Below are 22414 nucleotides of genomic sequence, written 5' to 3'. Positions count from 1 at the left end.
TTAGAGTACTGGGAACACCATGCAAATTTAAGAGCACTGGATACTTTTCTTATACAGCACTTTATTATTTGAGAAAAAACAATTCATTCTCATGGCATTTTTGTAAGAGGATTTAATAAAAGAAAAATACTGAGAAACTCTTACTCCGGAAGAAAATGAGATAATGGCTACAGCTTTGAAAGGACAAAATTTAATACAGTGGTCTGGTTGGAAATGCTGTCTTCTTTCCTCAATAATATATTCTATAACAAGCATGATACTGTGCACTCATGAAGTCTTTCACTTGAAGATTTCCGAGCCCTTATTAATGCTGCATCTTCAATAACCAGCACTATTAGTCCCACTTAGATGTTTTCCTCCTCATGTAACTGTGTCCTTCACTATCAATAGCTTCATAGAGGTTCTTTTTATTCTCTTGTGTTGCATGTAGATAACCAATATAAGCCACACAAAGTGAAAGGGTTATCAATCCAAAAGCCATTACAGGTTTGTTCTGTCAAAGAAAAAAGAATTATAAAGTTTCATTAACACTAATAATTTAAGGAGACCTAATTATTGTTTGCACTTTCTCTTGACATGCCAAGTCTTTATTACCACACTGGCATTCCTATGGCATTATTTTCCATTATAATCATTTAACCAATTCCTTATTCAATGAACTCAACTCCTGATTATTTAGAGATTCTAGAACATTCTTGCAGCTTCTTTTCCAGTCTTCTTCCCATCTACAGCCTAGATATCTCAGACCTCCACCCTCAGGAAGGTGAGGAAGGTGACAACTGGGAGAGGAGTCGGGGGAATGAGAATTGTGGAGGCTCAGAATATTCAGTGTCATTTGTGTAATGTGGTGAAATTGCTATTTGCAAACTTCAAATTAGTTCATTTTATTTAGGGAGTGAAGAATGATATATATATATATATATATATATGCTATCCTTCTCTCCCAAGTCATGGATAACAATAAAACGCCTTTCACAACATACATTAAGGAGAACAATGATGGCCACATGTGACTCTTATCAAGGAACTGTGCTCTGTTACCTCAAGAAATGTACAGTGATTGCAACAGACGTTATGGTATCCTAATAATTGTGGTTTATTGCTGGAAAGTCCAAGACCCTAAGAAGCAAAATGATGTAGCTTTGAAATTTTTTAAAAAAGTTTTTAAATACAAGAAAGATGTTTACAACTCCCGAGAACTGTTTTGTGTTGTCTATTATACTTTGTGCTAAAAAAAAAAAAGTAACATGGGACTGTATAACATAGTGAAACCTCATGTGAAATAAGAATATGGGTAATATTTTTTTTTTAAATTTTTTTATTTTTTATTGACTTTGTAATAATATTACATTAAAAATATATATGTGAGGTCCCATTCAACCCCACCCCCCCACCCCCCCTCTCCCCCCCCCCCAACAACACTCGTTCCCATCATCATGACACATCCATTGGATTTGGTAAGTACATCTTTGGGCACCTCTGCACCTCATATACATTGGTTCACATCATGGCCCATACTCTCCTCTATTCCATCATGTAGGCCCTGTGAGGATTTACAATGTCCGGTGATTACCTCTGAAGCACCATTCAGGGCAGCTCCATGTCCCGAAGACACCTCCACCTCTCATCTCTTCCTGCCTTTCCCCCTACCCTTTGTCCATTATGTCCACTTTTCCCAATCCAATGCCACCTCTTCTATGTGGACACTGGATTGGTTGTGTCCATTGCACCTTTATGTCAAGAGGAGGCTCAGATTCCACCTGGATGCTGGATGCAATCCTCCCATTTTCAGTTGTAATCACTCTAGGCTCCATGGTGTGGTGGTTGTCCTTCTTCACCTCCATCTTAGCTGAGTGTGGTAAGTCCAATAAATCAGATTGTAGGTGCTGGAGTCTGTTGAGGCTCAGGATCTGGCTATCACATTGTCAGTCCAGAGATTCAAATCCCCTAAATATATCTTAAACCCCAACATTAACTGCACCTCCAGCACATTAGCATGAAAGTCTTATGAAGGGAGATCCCATCTGAGTCCAGATTCATCACACATAAACACCATTTCCAAAGAGGGGCCATCTGCCCTGGTAGTTAACCCCATCGGCCATGACCATAACTCCCATGGGTCTCTTTAGCCCTCAAAGGAACCAATATCTGGGGGTTGTATCTGCTTTATCTGTCTCTCTGACTCTGCTCAGTTGTGCATGAGGGCAAACCTTCTGCCAGCCTCCAGACTCTTTTTTAGAAACTCGTAGCCATATAAACTCATTTCTCCTTTCCATTTCCCCCTTACTTTAGGTCAAACAGCATTTTAAAGTCATGGTATTTTATGTAGACATGGATATTCTGCTGATCCGCATTGAACCTTCCGTATAAGGTCATTTTCCAGTTGCATCATCAGTTGGTAGTTGATAGTGGTCCCTCGTTGCCAGGGAGGCTCATCCCCGGGTGTCATGTCCCACGCTGGGGGGAAGGCATTGCATTTACATGCTGAGTTTGGCTTCGAGACTGGCCACATTTGAGTAACATGAAGGCTGACAGAAGGAAATTCCCAGGCACAAAGTTGCTCTAGGCCTTGTTATTATTTTGGGTTTATCAGCTCACAAGCATAGTCATTAGTATCAGGGGCTCACTGTTGAACCCTCACTCCCTCCCGGTCCCCACCACTGTACCTGGGAGACTGTCGCTGCTCCCCTAGGGACCACGACAGAGCACCACTGGCCAGGAACCCAGTACCCCCCCTACTGTGGTTTTTAATTGTTGCCACTATGAGTATATCCAAACATTACCATGCACCCTGGACATATGTTCTGTACAGCTCCCTGTCAGTCATATATCATCTGTCACTGGTATCCCATACCAGTATCCCTCCATTGCCATTGTTAAAACACTCTGTGATCCAGAACTCCCCGAAATTTGAAGCCCAATATAATGTCATGGTCCCTTACTAGGGAATGGCATATAGCGATGAGTTTAAAGGATAGATAAAGAACTTGGATAAAGTTAGATAAAGAACTTAGATAAAGAATGTTGACTTGAAAAAATTCCACATCCTATTTTTTTCTTTTTTTTTTTTTTTTCCCCCCCCCCTAATTATTCAGCTTTTCTTCACAGGAGTCCTAGACCACAGCAATGTATATATATAATATACAGCACTCCCACACATCCACCAGAAAACCTTTTCCCTTCCACAGTGATACTCTTACGCCCTATTCATATCATATTTACTTAAAGTGATGTACAGAGTCTGAGACATTAGCTTTCTAACAAGGTGACATCTGTGTTTACATTATGGTGCATACTTTAGGATACACAGTTCTTTACATTTTTAGTTATCCTATGTTTTACATTATGGTTTACATTATCAGTCTGTCATCTCCTATATGTTATGGTGTAATATTACATGTTTTATATCCATCCTTGTGTACTCTCAAGAAACTCCTCTCTTACCCCCCATTTACTTTGGTTCCACACATTTAACGTCCATTTTCCCTTCCACCTTGGTGCCCTCAGTGATAGCCAACCTCCGTTTCCTGAGGAGCCACTTCCAGAGATAGATGGAATAGTGTTCAGGGCCTAACTTGCTCAACTGCCCCAATGCCCTGGGAGCCACCCTTTCTCTCGAGGGATACAGTTCCCTCTATTGGATGGCATTAGTCCTCCCCAGGATGTGGGTCCACCCCCACTCTCACTTCTTGGGTTTTTACCCCATGGTGTCACCCACTCTGGCAGAATGAGCATTTAGACATTCCCCAGGAGCCCGTCCTGCATCAGACCCTCCCCTCCGAGCATTCTAAACAGGTAACCCTCTTTATTATATTTTGATATGATTTTCTCAGCATTTTACTCTCCACCAACACCTGACCCTCTCCTGGTTCGTATGCTACCCCTCCCTCCCCCCACTTTTGGGCAACGTTACCCACCCGTCCCTCCCCAGCCACCCTCAAACCCGCAAAGCCCCAAGCAAAGGCAACCCCTTGCCCCCCTTTTATCTCTTCTTTGTGTTCATACTTACCACCATCTCGTCTTAAATTCCACCCCTGCAGACATCGGCTCATATCCTTCCTCCACCCTCCGATTTCCTGCAAGTCTATCGTTCAGTCTCTTGCTATCTAGGGCAGCTTGTTTATTTCATATCATTGAGGTCATGTAGTATTTGTCCTTCAATGTCTGGGTTGCTTCACTCAACATAAGGTTCTCAAGATTCATCCATGTTATCACATGTGTTTGTAGTGTGTTTGTTCTTACAGCCGAGTAGTATTCCATTGTGTGTATATACCACATTTTATTGATCCACTCGTCTGTTGATGGGCATTTGGGTTGATTCCAACTTTTGGCAATAGTGAACAATGCTGCTATGAACATTGGTGTACATATATTGGTTTGTGTTCTTGTTTTCAGTTCTGCTGGGTATATTCCCAGCAGTGGTATTGCTGGGTCATATGGCAAATCTATGGCTAGTTTTTTGAGAAACCGCCATACTGTCCTCCAGAATGGTTGGATCCTTCTGCATTCCCACCAGCAGTGGATGAGTGTTCCCCTTCCTTCACATCCTCTCCAGCACTTGTATTCTTCTGTTTTTTTCATAGCTGCCAATCTTATGGGTGTAAGATGGTATCTCATTGTGGTTTTGATTTGCATTTCCCTGATAGCTAGAGATTTGGAACATTTTTTCATGTGCTTTCTTGCCATTTGTATTTCTTCTTCGGAGAAGTGTCTGTTTAAGTCTTTTTCCCATTTTTTAAATGGATTGTTTATCTTTTTATTTTCAAGATGTAGGAGTTCTTTATATATGCAAGTTATAAGTTTCTTATCAGATATATGATTGCCAAATATTTTCTCCCACTGTGTGGGCTCCCTTTTTACTTTCTTGACAAACTCCTTTGAGGTGCAGAAGGCTTTAATTTTGAGGAAGTCCCATTTATCTATTAGTTCTTTTGCTGCTCGTGCTTTTGGTGAGATATTCATAAATCCATTACCTATTACAAGGTCCTGTAGATGTTTCCCTACACTGCTTTCTAAGGTTTTTATGGTCTTGGCTTTTATATTTAGGTCTTTGATCCATCTTGAGTTGATCTTTGTATAAGGTGTGAGATGGTAATCCTCTTTCATTCTTCTACATATGGCTATCCAGTTCTCCAGACACCATTTGTTGAATAGGCCACTCTCTCCCAGTTGAGAGGGTTTGGTGGCTTTATCGAATATTATGTGGTTGTATATGTGAGGTTCTATATCAGAGCTTTCAATTCGATTCCATTGGTCTATATGTCTCTCCTTATGCCAATAAGGAATATGGGTAATATTGCACATATAAGACTGTTTTTACAAAATATTATACTTTGTGACACCTGACACTGTTAGACCCTCTTTTTTGCATTTTCACACTAAACAAGCCGGACTTTATTAGGGAAGTATGAATGCATAACAATAATTTCAGTTTTTCCTCTATTCAATTAGTATTTTCACTTGTCAAACAGTCCAGCAGGAGTACTATTTCAAAATTTAATCTTATCAAAAGAATAACAGTCAAACATTTTACACTTGGTTTGACATCTAAGAAAGTCCATGAGTTCAGAGCAGCTTAAATTTGTAATCCTTGAAATACTTTTAGCAATTAAAAGATATTAGTTCAATGTTTTTAAGACATTTTACCTTGATTTAATGATTTGATTATGTTGACCTATTTAACTTTGCAACAGTTTACAATAGCAACAATGTTAATAAAATTCTAATCAAAGTTCAACACACTTATATTTTTATACTTTATAAATTGATTTCACCTACATGTATTTAAAAATTAAATTTATATCTATTTAAAAATAAACTCCATCAAATTAAAAACACTCACTAATTTGCAACACGAGTATAAATGCTATCTCCTTAGCAGCATACAAATGTGTTTTGGAATTTTTCACAAAATGTTCGTAATCTCTCTTGGATAAAAATGTTACTGAAAAAGGCTGGGTAGGGGTGTGGGGAGTGGGGTATATGGGAATCTCCTATATTTTTTAAGTGTAACATTTTGTGTGATAGATGTATTTTTAAAAAATAAATAAAAAACATATTTAAAAAGTAAAATAAAATAAAAAGGCTGGAATTGCAGTCTGTAAGAATGCTCAAATTTTCACTTTATTTTCATTGTTTCAATGGAAGGTCTTATTTATCTAATAGTACCTAATCAAACAATAATAAATCCCTTCAAATTAATGTAATTATTAAAATGGCATTTTAAATAGCTTGAAGAATTGATCCATTAAAGTACAACCATTTTCCATTATAATTCTCTATAAAAATACTTAGTTTTGTATTTAGTAAAACAGCATTTAAGATTTTCCTTCCACATGCTTTCATTGAGAGGTCTTATTAATCAACATAAATTTACATGAGAAAATCAAATCTTACAGGAAAAGAAAAACTTTCTATATCTGATAGCCTAGTTAGATAAAACATAAAGTCTTATTCTGGACATATTTCTTACAGGTTTAATGAAAAGCTCTGGATTCACAGCTCGAAATAAAGTTGTTGTGCGAACTCCTCTGAGGCCGTGGTTTTGAAAGTCTTTCTCTTTGGGTGGTTCATTTTTAAAGGTTGTGGGCTCACGTGCTGATGACATCTTGATTAATGATGATTATTACCTAAAAGCAAAATAAAGACATTTTCTCCTTCATAATGGTGCTTCTTTGATAAACCTCTTTAAAAACTCTAACTCTTACATTTGTTCATTTTTAAAATCTAGTGATATATACCAAAAATAAGTGTCACTTATTTTATTACTTTGTATAATGCAAACTTTGTAAATGGTACTTTATGGTTTTGTTTGGTAAAATGTTCATTATTTTATTTTTCACCTCTTAAAACAAACCAGTGAGGTGAACAAAAGTTGTTTTCCTACTTCTACAGAAGTCTGCAGAATTGTTTGCTGCTCTGAGTCACAGTATATCCTGTTTTACAATAGGGGTATGAGTACAGTTATCCACACCCTTTAGTTCCTTCCACACCTTCAGCAGTCCTCCCCAAACACCAATCTGAGATATTCCTTTGTTCAATATCTTCTCCTACAACTTCACTGCCTTTGGCTAATTCCCCTTCATCACCCTCTATTTTCCTTCATTGGCTCACCCCTAGACGGTTAGCAACTCTCCAGGAGGGGCATGCTCTTCTTTCTTATCAATTTGAATACCTTTTTTCTTTTTTTCTCTGCTAAAACTTTTTTTTTTTTTTTTTTTTGCTATTAAATTTAAGTGCGTCTGTGGTCTTCCAGGTTTTCTACCTGGATTGTCAACATTTGGGGAACATTTTTCTTTTCTGGGACTATTAGGCAAATGCTTATTCTTATAATTCCTGTTACCTACTACTAGGTGTAGGGACGTGGAGGTAGAAAAAGAAACCTTCCAAAGGCTGTGTATTAGTCAGTCAAAGGGGTGCTGATGCAAAATACCAGAAAGTGGTTGGCTTTTTTAAAGGGTATTTATTTGGGGTAGGCGCTTACAGATACCAGGCCATAAAGCATAAGTTACTTCCCTCACCAAAGTCTATTTTCACCTGCTGGGGCAAGATGGCTTCCAACCTCTGTGAGGGTTCAGGCTTCCTGGGTTCTTCCCATCCAGGGTCTTACTTCTCTCTGGGTTCAGGGTTCCTCTCTTTCCAGGGCTTGCTTCTTCCTGGGCTCAGGGTTCCTCTCTTCCCAGGGCTCCAGCTTCAGAATCAAACTCCAACATTAAATACATTCCAACTCTATCCTTTGCCACGTCTTTTATCTGTGAGTACCTACCCACCAAAGGTGGGGACTCAATGTCCTACTGGCATAAGAGGCTTACCTGATTACTTAATCAGCTAAACCTTTGAATCCAATATAATCTAATATGCCCAGAGGAAAAGATCAGTTTACAAACATAATCCAATATTTCTTTTTGGAATTCATCAATAATACCAAACTGCTACAGGCCAAAATTAATGACAATATAATAAAATTCTTTGGAGAAAGGCAACAACTCTCTTGTTCAATAAATGCTATAAAATAAGAGTCAAATGTTCATATATAAATATTGTCAGAAATTTCTCATTGAGCTGTTGCTTATAATATTCTTTATTCATTAGATACTCTATTTTACAGACTTTGTAAAAACAATATTTTTGTATTTCATTATATATGGAGACGACTAGATAAGTTTTTCAAAAAATGTGTTGAAGTAGTCACTATATATCCATCTATGCCACTTAATTGTACAAGTATCTTGACAGGAACATATGCTTGAGTGAAAAGGAATCTCCAGGTGCTTTTTATGCCTGCAAGGACTTCTGAAATGGTCACTGTTGGTTATCACTTCTTCCCAATAGATGCTATGGTTATCACTGTCATTGCTATCATCATCGTCACTTTGTTATATTTTGACATCAGTTGGCACTTCTGTAGCAATTCCACAGTTCTCTAATTCTTGAGAAATATTTAAATTATGGGTAGCCACAAAGGTAAAGATCAAAATCCAACTGGTTTGAGACAGTAGTGATTGAAGGTCGGTTTGGTGCAAATACCACGTTAGCTTGCAGTCTTCTTCCAGGTCAAACTTGGGGCTTCCACAGGAACCGTGGCTGTTTTCTGCCAACATTTCACTATTGTACATGACTTCACCAGACCTCAAAAATCATGGTGATGGCTTTCTTCATGTAGTTTTTCTGTTTTCTCTTCATCATCTAAACTGAGAAAGAGTTGCTTTAGCAACTGGCTTTGGTAGTGATTTTTGACTATGTGAATTATATCCCAATCTAATGGCTGCAGAAAGGCGTGTAGTTTAATGGGAGAAACTCAACACATATATGACCCAAGTATAGGAATGTGTTGTGGGCAGAGGAACTGTTTGTCAGCAAAAGGGCATTGTATTTTGCTGCTTTCACTCTCTTGTCAACGTTTCTCAGCCCTTCATTAAATAACTCTTGTCACACATGTATATTGGCTTGGTAATCATGGTGGAGCAAATCAAAGTTTCTGAAATACTAGGGATGAGCTGATTTGCCAATGACAGGTGGTCTCATCTTTCCACCCTGGATATATTATAGCAGAATAGAGCTGTCAAAATTCACCTCCTTGGCAAAGACCACCTTGGCATAAAGCATATGATGAGGTAACAACTAAAACATATCCGGTTCATCAGTACTAAAACCATCATTGAAGTTTTAGCCAGCAATTAGTTTGTTTTTATTTCTCCTGTGCACAAGCCACTAATTTCTCGTTTGAAAATGTTTTCCTCACTACAGGCAACTTTTGAAATAATTCCATACTGTGCCCAAAATCAGGCTAGCCAGTCCACATCTGCTTAAAACTCATCATGACCAAAAAGGTTGGCAAAATGCAATGCTTTCCGCTGAACAAGTAGCCCAATTAACATGCTCATTTCTTGCAGGAACCTCTCGATACCATATAAAAACAGCTGTTGTCAACATCACTAAATAGGACACCTCCATTTGCCTCCGCTTTAATCCCAGGATCTCCTTTTTTAACATTCTCTTCAATTTTGCCTTGATCCTTCAAAAATATGGACAATGTAGAGAGTGATACCAGATACCTTTGCTATTTCTCCTTTCGTGCAGCCAGAATCTACTGCTTCTACCACTTTCATTTTTTCTTCTAATGAAAACTTCTGGCATTTAATCCCCTCTAAGCCATGATGGTGCGATGAATGGAATGTACAAATATAGTTAATACTTTAAATAATAGGTGTTGACCCCCAGGTGCCTAGGCCTTGTGCTAATAACTTGCTTGAATGTGAATATGTGGAACAGAAAATTCAAAAATAAGCAATCATTAAAGTGAAAGCAGTATTACCTATAAGTAAGCTATGGTAATAAAAGGCTAGGCAGGAAATGTTTACATGGCCATGTTGTTAGTACTGAACTAAAACCTTGAAGTGTTCCATTAATTGAAACTAAGGCATTTGCAAAAAAAAATACTAGGAAGGGATTCTGGGGCCTGACCCAATAGAGATGGTGGAGTAAGATGCTTCAGGACTCTTTTCTTTCACAGAAGCTTTGAACAACCAGCAAGAACTGGCAGAAACAACTTTTTTCAAAACTCCAGAAAACAGTTAAAGGCTTAAATAAACAGGGTGAACACCAAATAAAAAAAAAAGCTACTTAAATGCAGTAGAATCTCATGGCATCTTGGCTGACCACTCCCGTCTCCTCACCAGCTCAGGGAGGAGCTGGTGGGCTGGGCTCCCAGTGCAGGTTCCTGGTCCTGGTTCTGAAGGGAGCAGAGTAATCCTCATGCAGGTACTAGGAGCATGTATGTCCAGTCTAATCTCTCTGGTGGCAGCTGAGTTACTGAACCAAGACATTTTGTTGCAGCTCCCCATCCCAGAAAATGCCCTGCATGTATAAAGCACCTCACAGAGCTCTCCAAGAGAACATTTTGAGAGAGCAGAAGTTGCTGCTCCCTGAAGCAAGGGATTTTGGCTGTAGGACAAATACAGCAGTGTCTGGCACTGAGAGCAAACCATTTCCCAGGGAAGAGGGGATATTTGTATTCATGTAAATCGGAATTCCTAGGGCCACATACACATGCCCAAGACAAGACACGTGCACAAAAAGGACCAGTGCAGTCCCTACCCTTTGGCTGGAAGCTATTCTCTAAATTTATGGTGTGGATAAGCCCTGAAGGAGAGCACTCCTACAGGTCAATCTCCAAAGACTGGGAAAGGTGTTTTCTTTTACTCCTTTTGTTGTTGTTAGTTCCTGATATTCAAGGAATGTTCTGTTATAACTCTAGCAGATAGAAGCTTAAGGTACCAATACCTCAGAATCAAAATTCCAGCAATAACACATTAAAATAACAAAATGTACAGTTTTCAAAAAAGATTAAAAAACATACAAAAAAACAGGAAGTGATGGCCCAGGCAAAGGAGAATAAAGCATTAGAAATCATTATTGAGGAGTATCAGACCTGGGACACACCAGACAAGGACTTTTAAAAAATGGTCCAAAAAAAGCTCAAAGAGCTAAAGGAAAACATGGACAAAGAACTAAAGGAAATTAAGAAAACAAAAGATTAGCACAAAGAGACTATCAATAGAGAGATGAAAATTATGAAAAGAAACCAAACAAAGCTCAAGTCCAGAGTAACAGTAATTTACAATTCCATAGAGGGGTACAAGAGCACACTGGAACTGGCAGAAGAAAGAATAAATGAATTTGAAGATAGGACAATTGAAATAATTTTGTCTGAGGAGCAGAAAGAATGAAGAAAAGTGAACAGAACTTGAGAAACCTGTGGAACACCATCAAGTGTATCAACAGACATATTATGGGAGTTTCAGAAAGAGAAGAGAAAAAGGGGCAGAGAGAATATTCAAAGAAATAATGGCTGAAAATCACCCAAATTTAATGAAAGACATGAATATATACATGTTGTTCAACAAACTACACAGGATAAACCCAAATAGATTCATTCCACAGCATATTATAGTTAAAATGTTGAATGCAAAAATATAGAATTCTGAAACCTGCAAGACAGAAGCAACATGTCACATGTAAGAAAGCCTCAATAAGATTAAGGGTCAATTTCTCCTCAAAAACCATGAAGGCAAAAAGGCAGTGGGATGACATAAAGTGCTGAAAGCAAAAAATTGCCAACCAAGGATTCTATATCTGGCAAAACTTTTCAAAAATGACAGATGATGGAGAAGCCAAAATGTCAAAAACATTTTTTAAATATTTTTTCATTATCTTTTATTATCCCAATTTTTTATTTTTAAATTTTTTTGTATTTTCTTATTTTTAATACTATCATTATTTCATTTTCTCATTAATTATATTTGGCTAATTTATTGGTTTCATTTTTTAAGACGTTTTGGATCATGGAAGGGTTACAACTGTGGGCAGGGAAGAATCATTGGTGCAGTGTGTCAGTGATGGGGGATAATTGGGAAGAAGTTCACTTGGGCATATACATAAGGCATATAAATGTGTTCAGATGTTCATGAGGCATTGTCATGGTCACTGGAGATTCACACAATAACTGAAAGAATATCAAATTCCAATCCTGGGGAGCTTTGCCACATTGTCTAATGGAACAGCAAGAATCCCCAAATACAGAGGCAATGACTAGCAAAGGAGGATGTCCATTGATGGGTCCTTGATATTGATGATTATGCTTATGAATCCTTACTCCTGAAATTGAAACTTAGCCTAGTATTATAGTATGCCTAAGAGTTATCTCCTTGCTGCTCAAATGTGGCCTCTTTCTAACCTGAACGCAGCATGTAAGTGAATAACTTCCCCAAAGCATGAGGCATGACTCCCCAGGATAAGCCTCCCTGGCACCAAGGGATTACTACCAAGCACCAACCAACAAAGCAACTGGAAAAAGACCTTGACCCAAAGGGGGAAAAGGTAAGACAAATGAGTTTATATGGCTAAGAAACTTCAAAGTGAGTCGGGAGGTCATTCCAGCGGTTATGCTTATGCACATCTCAGCAGGATCTCACTGACTGCCAAAGCATATACTATCCTAATTGGCGGGGCTCCTGAGGGCCCCAGAGATATCCAGACACTATAATCAGGGCAGATAGCCCAGGAGTTTGGTGCCTTGCCAGTGGGCCCTACTTTGGAATTTATGCTCCCCAGTGTGACAGAGTTGGACTCAGTTGTGGTTTCCCTACATAGGATTCTACTGTCCCTTCTATTTGAACCTATAATTAGTACTAGAGTTGGTAACTGTATGTCCAAGAGACTTGAATCTTTGGGCTGTCCGTGTGCCAGCTGGGCCCTGAATCTCATCAGAGTTGCAACACCTACTCACCAGTTCATTAGTCTCACCCAGGACAACTAACATGGAAGTGATGATGGACAAACAACATACCGAGGAACTGAGAGAGTCTGCAACTGCAAGCAAGAGTCCCATCCATAGGTCCTATGGGAACAAAGACCCCTCTCAATTAGAGGTGGAGTGGACATCACCATGCCAGAATCCTCCAAGATTGGGAAATTATATTCCACTATAAACTTACTGTGATCCTACCAATGGAAGAAATTATATCATTGATGTGGAGGCTGTGGCCAGTGGAGGTTTGAAGGCAGAGAGAGAGAATAACAGGTGTAATATGGGGGCATTTTTGGGAATTGGGAATCAGCCTGAATGACACTGTCACGACAGATATGGGCCATTATATATCTTGCCATAACCTACAGAATTGTGTGAGAGTATGTAAACTACAATGTAAACTATAATCCATGCTTACTGGCAATGCTCCCAAACGTGCTCATCAATTGCACTGAATGTACCACACTAATGAAGGATGTTGTTAATGTGCGAAAATGTAGGAGGTGTGGGGAGTGGGGCATGTGGGAATCCCGTATATTTTTTATGTAATTATGTAACATTTATGTAATCTATGTATCTTTAAAAATGAAACTGGCATTATTAAAAAAAAAAAAATAGGGAGAGATTAAGACATTCCCAGATAAACAAAAGCTAAAGAAGTTTGTTACCACTAGACTGGCTCTACAAGAGATGCTCAAAAGAGTAATGCAGGTTGAAAGGAAAGGACAACAGACAACAGATCAAAGCCATGTAAAGAAATGATAATCTCTTGTAAGGATAACAGATATGGGTAAACAGAAATGCAAGTACTATTTTATCTTTGGTTTGTAACTCCACTTTTTACTTGCTACAGGATCTAAAAGGAATATGCATAATATGTCAGAGAAATCAGTGGTTTTGTACTCAATGTAAAAACATGTAATTTGTGATAGAACTACACAAAAGCAGGGGAAATAGAGGGTTATAGAAACAGTTTATGTATATTATTGAAGTTAAGCTGGTATCAAAGCAACTATATTGTTATAGATTTAGGATGCTAAACTTAACTCCCATATTAACTACAAAGAAAATATCAGAGAATATGCAAACTCATAGAGACAGGTTACCATGGGTAGAGAAGGTACGGGAATAGGGAATTAATGCACAATGGGTGTAGGGTTTCTGTTTGGGAAGATGAGAAAATTTTAGTAATGGAAGGTGGTGAGGGTACTGCAACATTGTGAATGTGATTAATTCCACTGAATAGTAGGCTTGGAAGTAGTTGGGATGGGACAAGTTTATGTTATAGATATAGATGTTCACACACAAACACACACACAAAGAGCAATTAAAGAGACAATGACAATTAAACGCAATACATGATCCTGGATGGGATCTAATAGGGGAGGAGAAAAGGCTCAAAGGATATTATTGGGAACAGATGTGGCTCAAGCTGTTGAGCGGTCACCTCCCCCATGGGAGGTGCCGGGTTCTGTTCCCAGCACCTCCTGAAAAAACAAAAACAAATGAAAAAGCCAACTCAGGGAAGCCAATGTACCTCAGTAGTTGAGCAACAGCTTATCACATATGGGGCCCCTGGTTCATTCCCTGGCCCCTGGTACTTCAAAAAAAAAGATATTATTGAGACATGAAAAAACTGAAATATAGATTTTAAGCTTTATATCAATGTTAAATTTCTTGAACTTGATAATTACACTTAAGGTAGCTACATATATGAATATCCTTGTTCTTCAGAAATGTACATGGCAGTATTACATAATCAAGGAGCATGATGTATACCTGATAAGTTATATGATATAATATACAACCTACACTCAAGTGTTCAGAGAATAGATAGATGGATAGATAGATGGACTGACAGAATTATACAGCAAACGTGGCAAAATGTTAAAAACTGGTAGATCCAGGTACCTAGCGGGTAGCGATATGTTGGAGTTCTTTGTATGGGGTTTTATTTTTTTTGGTAACTGTCCTCTAAGTTTGAGAGTTTGTCAAATTAAAAATTTTTGTTTTTTTTTTTTTATTAGGAAAGTCTAAAAAAGCAAACACACAAAGGTAAACCAGAATCTGTCACACACAGCATTTCACTAGTTTTGGAAAATAGCTGCACATAAAAAATAAATATATATATATTTGGTTATGTTTGTAGACTGGTCTGTTCCTCTGGGAGTGATACCCTTTGAATATATTAGATTCAGCTGAGATGTCTTTGATTAAATTATGTTAAGATTAGGGCTAGCTGGGCCCTGAGCCTCAGCAGAATTGCAGCTCCTACTCTCCGGTTTGTTGGGACTTGCACAGATTGGCTAACAGGAAGGTGAAGACAGTCAACCACCACACCAGGGAACCACACTCCAAGCAGGAGAATCACATCCATCAACCATGTGGGATCTAAGCCCGCTCTCGATATAGAGGTGGAGTGGATATCACCAACCCAGGGTCCACAGGATGGAGGAATAAAATATGGATTAGAGTGAACTTACTGGTATTCTACTATAGAACTATAGTGACTAGTAATGGAAGAAACTGCACCATTGATCTGGAGAAAGTGGCCGAGGTAGTTGCTGAGGGCAGGGAGAGGAAAGTAGAGATAACATATGGGGACATTTTTGGGACTTGGAATTGTCCTAAATAATGGTGCAGGAACAGATGCAGGACATTATATATCCTGCCATAACCCACTGAATGTACTGGGGGAGAGTGTAAACTACAATGTAAACTATAATCCATGCAGTGCAGTAGTGCTCCAAAATGTATTCACCAAATGTAATGAATGGGCCACAATGATGAAAGAGGTTGTTGATGTGGGAGGAGTGAGGGGTGGGAAGTGGTTTAGGTGGGAACCTTTTATATTTTTTAATGTAACATTTTCTGTGATTTATGTATCTTCAAAAGAAAAATACAATTTATTATTTTTTTAAAATTAGGGCTTTGATTTGACCATGTCAATTAGGGCTTAGGGCAACTCAGTTTGAGTCCCCACCCCCTTGGTGGGCTGTATAAACAGATAATCAAGGAGAGAGAAGTGGATACACAGAGAAGATAAACAGTGGAAGGGAGCTCCATAGACACAAGAGGATCCTGTGGCCCCAAGAAGATGAGCCATTTGCCTGATAGCTTATAGCTAACCTTGTGAAGAGAACAGAGCAGCTGAGCCCGGAGAAAAAATATGAGCCCCAAAGGAAGAGATGAGCCCTATGCCAGCCTATAGCTGAGACAGGAAGAAACTGTGACCATGGCGCTTTAAGAGGCAAGAGGAAGGTTGAACCCTTGCAGATGTTGCCTGTCATCTTGCTTCAACACGTGACAATGGACTTTGGGTGAGAAAGTACCTCTTGTGGTACCCTGACTTGGACTCTTTAGGGCCTTGTAATTGTAAGCTTCTACCCCAAATAAATACCCTTTATAAAAGCCAACAGACTTCTGGTATTTTGCATCAGCATCCCTTCGGCTTACTAATACAGGCCCCAACATAAATAAATATTTTAAAAATAAGGAAGATAAATAGGCTGGCTTGTTAGAGAAATTTCACCACACTAAAATTAAAAGCAGCAGTGGACTTGGCCCAGTGGTTAGGGCGTCCGTCTACCACATGGGAGGTCCACGGTTCAAACCCTGGGCCTCCTTGACCCGTGTGGAGCTGGCCCATGCGCAGTGCTGACGCGCGCAAGGAGTGCCATGCCACACAGGGGTGTCCCCCATGTAGGGGAGCCCCACACGCAAGGAGTGCACCCCGTAAGGAGAACCGCCCAGCACAAAAGGAAGTGCAGCCTGCCCAGGAATGGGGCCGCACACATGGAGAGCTGACACAGCAAGATGATGCAACAAAAAGAAACACAGATTTCCGTACCGCTGACAACAACAGAAGCAGACAAAGAAGACGCAGCAAATAGACACAGAGAACAGACAACCGGGGTTGGGGGGGAAGGGGAGAGAAATAAATATTTTTTTTAAAAAAATTAAAGGGATGCTGTGATGCTGAATGTCATGAAATTCAACTTATGAGATATATTTGTAAAAACCATATATAATAAGAGTATGCTAACATGAATTATAATGGCTTAATTTTAGTTGCAAGATTCCTCTTTTCTTCAGGAGAACCTACATTTCCTTTGTAATAAATCAAAGAAATCAACAATCCAGGTAGTATTATTATACTGCAATTTCCAGACATCTACATTCACCTCAATAATGTACTGTTAATGCTAAACTCTTTAACAACAAATGACAATTAAAGAATACCTGGACTAGAAACCACTGCAAATGTTTACTGAAAGGGCACCTGCAAATTAAGGGATTACCTATTATAGTATATTTTTACAGATTTAATACACCACAATTTCTACTGTTCATGATACTTCCTGAAAAGTCTGAAAGTGTAACATTTTCCATTATATGTCACATGTCAATTTTTAGAAGTGGTATAATATAAGGTCCATTTTATTGCTGCTGCTTCTTTTATGAGCCACAGTTATTAACGATATTATAACAGTTCTCCACAAATTGTATAAATTTGTTTACACCATCTATCAAACTAATAAAGAATTTTTAACAATCACCTATACTTTAAATTTTAAAATGCAGGCCACCCAGGTCAAAAAGGATCATAGTAGCCAAGAATTTGTTATAAATAACTGTAAATTAAAAATAACTAGGTTGTCCTGTATTGCTTCACATGCCTGGCCCACCAGCTGTAAGCATGTGCTTGCAGCAGAAATTAAAAGAGTTGGTTGAAAAAATAAAGAATGTAGAATGCAAAACCTTAATCATTTCTTTACAGATGTGGAAACCATCAGTACTTCATGGGAAAACAAACCTCAACTTCAAAAATAAACTTTTAACCTAGAAGTAAAAGCTCACTAGCTATTTTCAAATGCAGAACTAATATAAGACCAATTTTTAAAGCTGCAGAATATAACTTCAAAACACAGCAACAACCTATTCTTACATTACCACTCAAATGAACTGTACCTAAGATAAAAATATCTAGACATTTCTCCCAAAATTTACTAAGTCTCTCTATTGCTTTCCCCAACATGTTCTTTCTCTCCCACTCCCTCCCCCTCACCCCCAACTTCAGGTAGTTAGCTCTTATTTATTTGCATATGAGCTATACTCACTTTATAGATCTTTTCCTTTTTATTTTTAAAGAAGTTTTAGATTACATAAATGTTGCATTGAAAATATAGAGGATTCCCATATGCCTTACCCCTCCCCCTCCCCCATTTTTCCCCACTAACTACATCTTCATTAGTGTGGTACATTTGTTACAATTTATGAACATACTTTAAAGTATCACTCCTAATCATGGTCTATAGTTCACATTATGGTTTACACTTTGCACTGCACAATTTCATAGGTTTTGACAAAAGATGTTTATTTTTAAAGCTAGGGAAAAAACTCATTTATTGTGCTAAAATGGAAATCAAACAACGCACACACACACCGACACACACTATTAGAAGAGATGGAAACTTGGTATGGCACTGCTCCTGGCTAAGTAATTTGGTGATCTGTGTGGGTGCCTCTTAAAAATACTAAGTCAGGCACCTGAGTGACTGCACCTGGCTGTGGAATCTGTCCAGGTGCCTTATGTACTGCCTCTTCATTTTCCCATTATCACCCACTTCTTGTTCCCTTATCTGGCTATGATAAAAACTTGTTTTTAATTTTTAAAAATTAAAGAGTAGAATATTTCATACCTGCCTATAAAAAAAGATCTAAACTAACCTGCATTTCACTTATGTCCCAGAATGGTAAAACATTCTTTACCTTTTTCTTCTGCCAATCTTCTTGTGAAGGAAACACACAAAAGGAAAGGGAAGAAGCAGAGATAAAAGCAAGGCCACCCCTTTGTACAACTTCCTCAGGGTCATTCACACCTCAAGGCATGAGAATGTGCTCTCTAAAATGACTGACCCACAACCTGTGAAGCTATACAACAAGGTCCTGGACAGGGAGTCAGAAAGGTAAGCTTTTTAATGATTTGCCCTCTGTTAGTAAAATGCCTTCTCAAGGGATGATCCAGAATGTATTTGTCAACTGATATTAAATAATTTTCTGGTATAACATTTGCAAGACTATATTATTGTATGTGAAAATTAGACTAAGTTATAAAGAACATGAGTTACTTTGGGTAAAATAAAATCTTCAGATATACATTTTTACAAATAAGCACATCATCAGAAGATAAAACAAAATTATCAGTCAGAAGCAAAGAATGTTAATGAGAAGGAACTTTAGTCATAATTGAAGACTTTCTTTTTAAAATTAGGGAATTTAAAAAAACAGACAAAATATTCTAATGGGAGTATAAATGCACTTGTTATTTTACGTTCACATACTCACCACACTATCTTAATATTTTAAAAAATATAACTTGAAGTCTAGAGTAGAACACCTTACAAGTAATTTAAATTAGGATAAACGAGTTTGAAAGAATCACAGGACTTCATGGCTAGAAGGAATTTAGCAAAGCCTCAAATTCCAACTTTGGTACTTACAAGCCTGGTGTTTTTGTAAGTGCTTAACCCCAAGTCTCAGCTGCCACATTTGAAAAACGAGTAACACTATGAATTCATCAAATTACTGTGTGGATTAAATGAGATAAAACGTTAGAGAGGATATAGTCCATAATAAATGGTAGATGGTCAAATAGTACAACCCCCTTTTTTTTTTTTAACAAAAAGAAACCTAGAGGGAAACAGATGTGGCTCAACTGATAAGAGCATCCACCTACCATATAGGAGGTCCAGGGTTCAGTACCCATGTGGTGAGCTGGGCCATGCACAGTGCTGCCATGCAGGGGTGCCCCCTGCATAGGGGTGCCCCACAAGAAGAGCCACCCCGCGCAAAAAATGCACAGCCCGCTCAGGAGTGGCGGTGCCCACATAGAGAGCTGATGCAGCAAGATGACCCAACAAAGAGACACAGATTCCGAGTGCCACCTGACAAGAATGCAAGCGGACAGAAGAACACACAGCAATGGACACAGAGAGCAGACAACTGGGGAGAAGGGGAGGGGAGAGAAATAAATAAAAATAAATCTTAAAAAAAACCCTATATCTAGATTGTGTCTTTGCCAGTGGGAGAGCTGGGTAACACAGGTCTCCCTGTTTCCAGGTCATCCCCCTTTCTACCACCTCACACCACTTCACTCTTCTATCTGTAAAGCATATGCATTTCTCAGTTATTACAAGATTTAAGAAACATAACATTGTAATCACGTAGGTTCTTATTTTAATGTAAAATATAATTTTTAAAGTGCCTTTGCATCTCTTGAATTTATTGTACCTGAGAAAGGAGAGAGTTTTGTACAAATTACCTAAGGCAAGGTAGCAATGGCTGCTGCGAACAACATGAGGGCTGGAAGTATACTATTTGGCTTCTCCCCAACGTTGCAGTACCTTCACTACCGCAGGCTCTGGAGGGCATAGTCAAACATAGATTCGTTTGCAAGCTTCCAGAAAAAGTAACTACATTCAATTAAGTTTCACTGTTTTGAGCTGGCAGGTAGGGGAACATAACTTGTTAGCACGATCAGGAAGGAAAGGGAGCGTCCCTTGTGGAAACAATTATAAAACCAATTATAAAACACAAGGATCTGCTGAACTACACCACCAAGACCCTGACGAGGAAATGGGCGGGTTCTGCCCTGAGCAGAGGTCGTCGGTGTCCTGGGTCATTCTTAGTACTAGGTAATATAAATCTGGAGTGGCGGCGCCTGGAATGGGAGGGTCCGGGAAATGGACTAAGTGGAGCCAGAGACCGCCTCTCGAGACTAGGGTCCGGGCTTAGGGCGCCCGCGGACTGGTGAGGATTCGGGGTGATCGCCGAGTCCACGGAACTTGAGAGTGAGGTTGGCATGACCTGGCTCCCAGCCGGCCCACGGGCCCGCCACCAGGACCCCGCCGCCGCTCACCTTCCTCCGGGTCGCCTCCTCTCGGAGTCGGATACAGCTCGCCACGTCGCCGGCGGGAGAGAGCGGCCGAGCGCGCCCAGTCCGGTCCCGCGCCGCAGCGGCCCCTACAGCCCGGAGGCTGCAGCGCATGGGGCTCCAGGCGGCAGCCACCCCCACAGAGCGCTTCCCTCCGGATCGCACTCTCTAGCGTCCCCGGCTGTCTGCCGGCTGGAGTTTGTAGGGGGCATTATTCGTTTCTTCCTTTTTTTGAACTTTAGTTTTCAGTGTTCCAGGTTCAAATAACTTTCCAGTTTCGTGGGCGTGTGTGCTATATAAATGGAAAGGAGATATTTAGACACTTGTCAGTTTATTTAATGGAAGTAGAAAGCAATATGATTTGGGGAAAAAGGCTTAGAAAGGGTCTCCCACCCCAATTGGGGGGGTACAGTTATTTACGTGTACAGTTAATATCTCTCATTCTGTTAGCCCCTTGAGATTTAGGATGTGTGCGGCTATGGTTGAGATGAGCATAGGTGGGGATGTATGTTTGCATATACTTTACTGATATTTAAATTTGTTGGGATACAAGTTATACTAAAAGAAAGCAAGATTAGCAGGTACCCAGATTTTGGCATGGATTTATGTAAAGCTTTGGCAAATGGATTTTGAATTTAAAACTTGTTCTCCCAAGCCAAATTAACTTTATATTTGATTTGAGGTTTAATTTTTCAAAGTTCATTTACATCTGGTATTCCTAGGCAATCTTCTAACAAAATCAGTTAAATTTAAATTAAAAAACTGTTGGCGCAGTTGATACAGGAAAGCTGCAGGGCTACAAAACATAATTGTATTGCTTTATCAACAGACCCAATTTTCTGCTTACCCCTCAGGGTTCTCCGCTATCAGTAAAATGTCAAATATTACTATGGTAAAAAAAGTACCTTTGCTGTTGTGATCAGTCCAAACTGATCAGATGAAAGGATAAATGAAACATAAGAGAAAAGCACATAAACCTAAACCCGGGATAATGAAAATAGAGGAAAGCCTAAAGGCTTTGTCAGTTTCATGGCTATGAATACAATACAAATGATACGAATAAACAATAGTTCTTTCCATTTTATGATCCTTTTAAGAACTTAATTTGAAGGATGATGCCAGGCTGGATTCAGCTTTTATAAACATTTTAAATAGCACCTTTAAATATTTAATAATATTTAACAGAAGATTTGGTATTTGCTAAGATAAGGAGATTTTATATTTGCTAAGATTAGCCATATGAAGCAAAGTTTCCTCTGTCTGAAAACACTTTCAAATTTGTAAGATATCCATTTTAATCAGGGGTTCAGAAAGTGTTCACTGTTGGTCTGCAACCATGCTCCAGGGGATCTTTTATGGCTCTTCTGGCAGTTTGATAATATTTATGAATCCCAAAAAGAGAAAAATTACTTTGTAAACTAATCTATTCTTCTGGGTGTGATACCCTTTGATTATATTGGATTCAGTTGAAGGGCCCTTGATTAAATTACCTGTAAGATTAAAGTTTTGATTCCACCATGTCAGTAAGGCATGACTCAGGTAGAATTTCCGCCCCCTGGAGGTCCAAAAGAAATGGACACTCAATCAAAAAGACACACAAGAAGAGAGAACTTTTTAAAACATTTATGACAAAAATATTCATTTGACAAAATATTTCATAAAATTTAGGT

The 22414-nt window shown here is 38.9% G+C and overlaps 1 protein-coding gene across 6 annotated transcripts; it reads right to left on the bottom strand.

Annotated features, from left to right (window-relative positions):
• Positions 1–41: 41 nt before the first annotated feature.
• SMIM8 (small integral membrane protein 8) lies at positions 42–20827 on the bottom strand. 6 transcript variants are annotated; one of them, XM_071218589.1, is made up of 5 exons: positions 20730–20794; positions 20133–20231; positions 12848–12898; positions 6473–6629; positions 42–493 (listed from the first exon to the last, which is right to left on the bottom strand). In XM_071218589.1, the coding sequence occupies exons 4-5, from the start codon at positions 6605–6607 to the stop codon at positions 335–337; spliced, it is 294 nt and encodes a 97-aa protein (XP_071074690.1). In that variant the 5' UTR covers positions 6608–6629; positions 12848–12898; positions 20133–20231; positions 20730–20794; the 3' UTR covers positions 42–334. The 6 variants fall into 6 exon arrangements, with proteins under 6 accessions (XP_071074690.1, XP_058163112.1, XP_071074689.1 ...); XM_058307129.2 differs by lacking the exon at positions 12848–12898 and having other exon boundaries at positions 20730–20793; XM_071218588.1 differs by lacking the exon at positions 20133–20231 and having other exon boundaries at positions 20730–20788.
• Between the last annotated feature and the right edge of the window lie 1587 nt (positions 20828–22414).

The sequence above is a fragment of the Dasypus novemcinctus genome, chromosome 11 (assembly GCF_030445035.2).
Source record: "Dasypus novemcinctus isolate mDasNov1 chromosome 11, mDasNov1.1.hap2, whole genome shotgun sequence".
Taxonomy (NCBI): Eukaryota; Metazoa; Chordata; class Mammalia; order Cingulata; family Dasypodidae; genus Dasypus; species Dasypus novemcinctus.
Note: the sequence above shows the minus strand (reverse complement) of the source record. Positions and strands in the feature narration are given on the sequence as shown.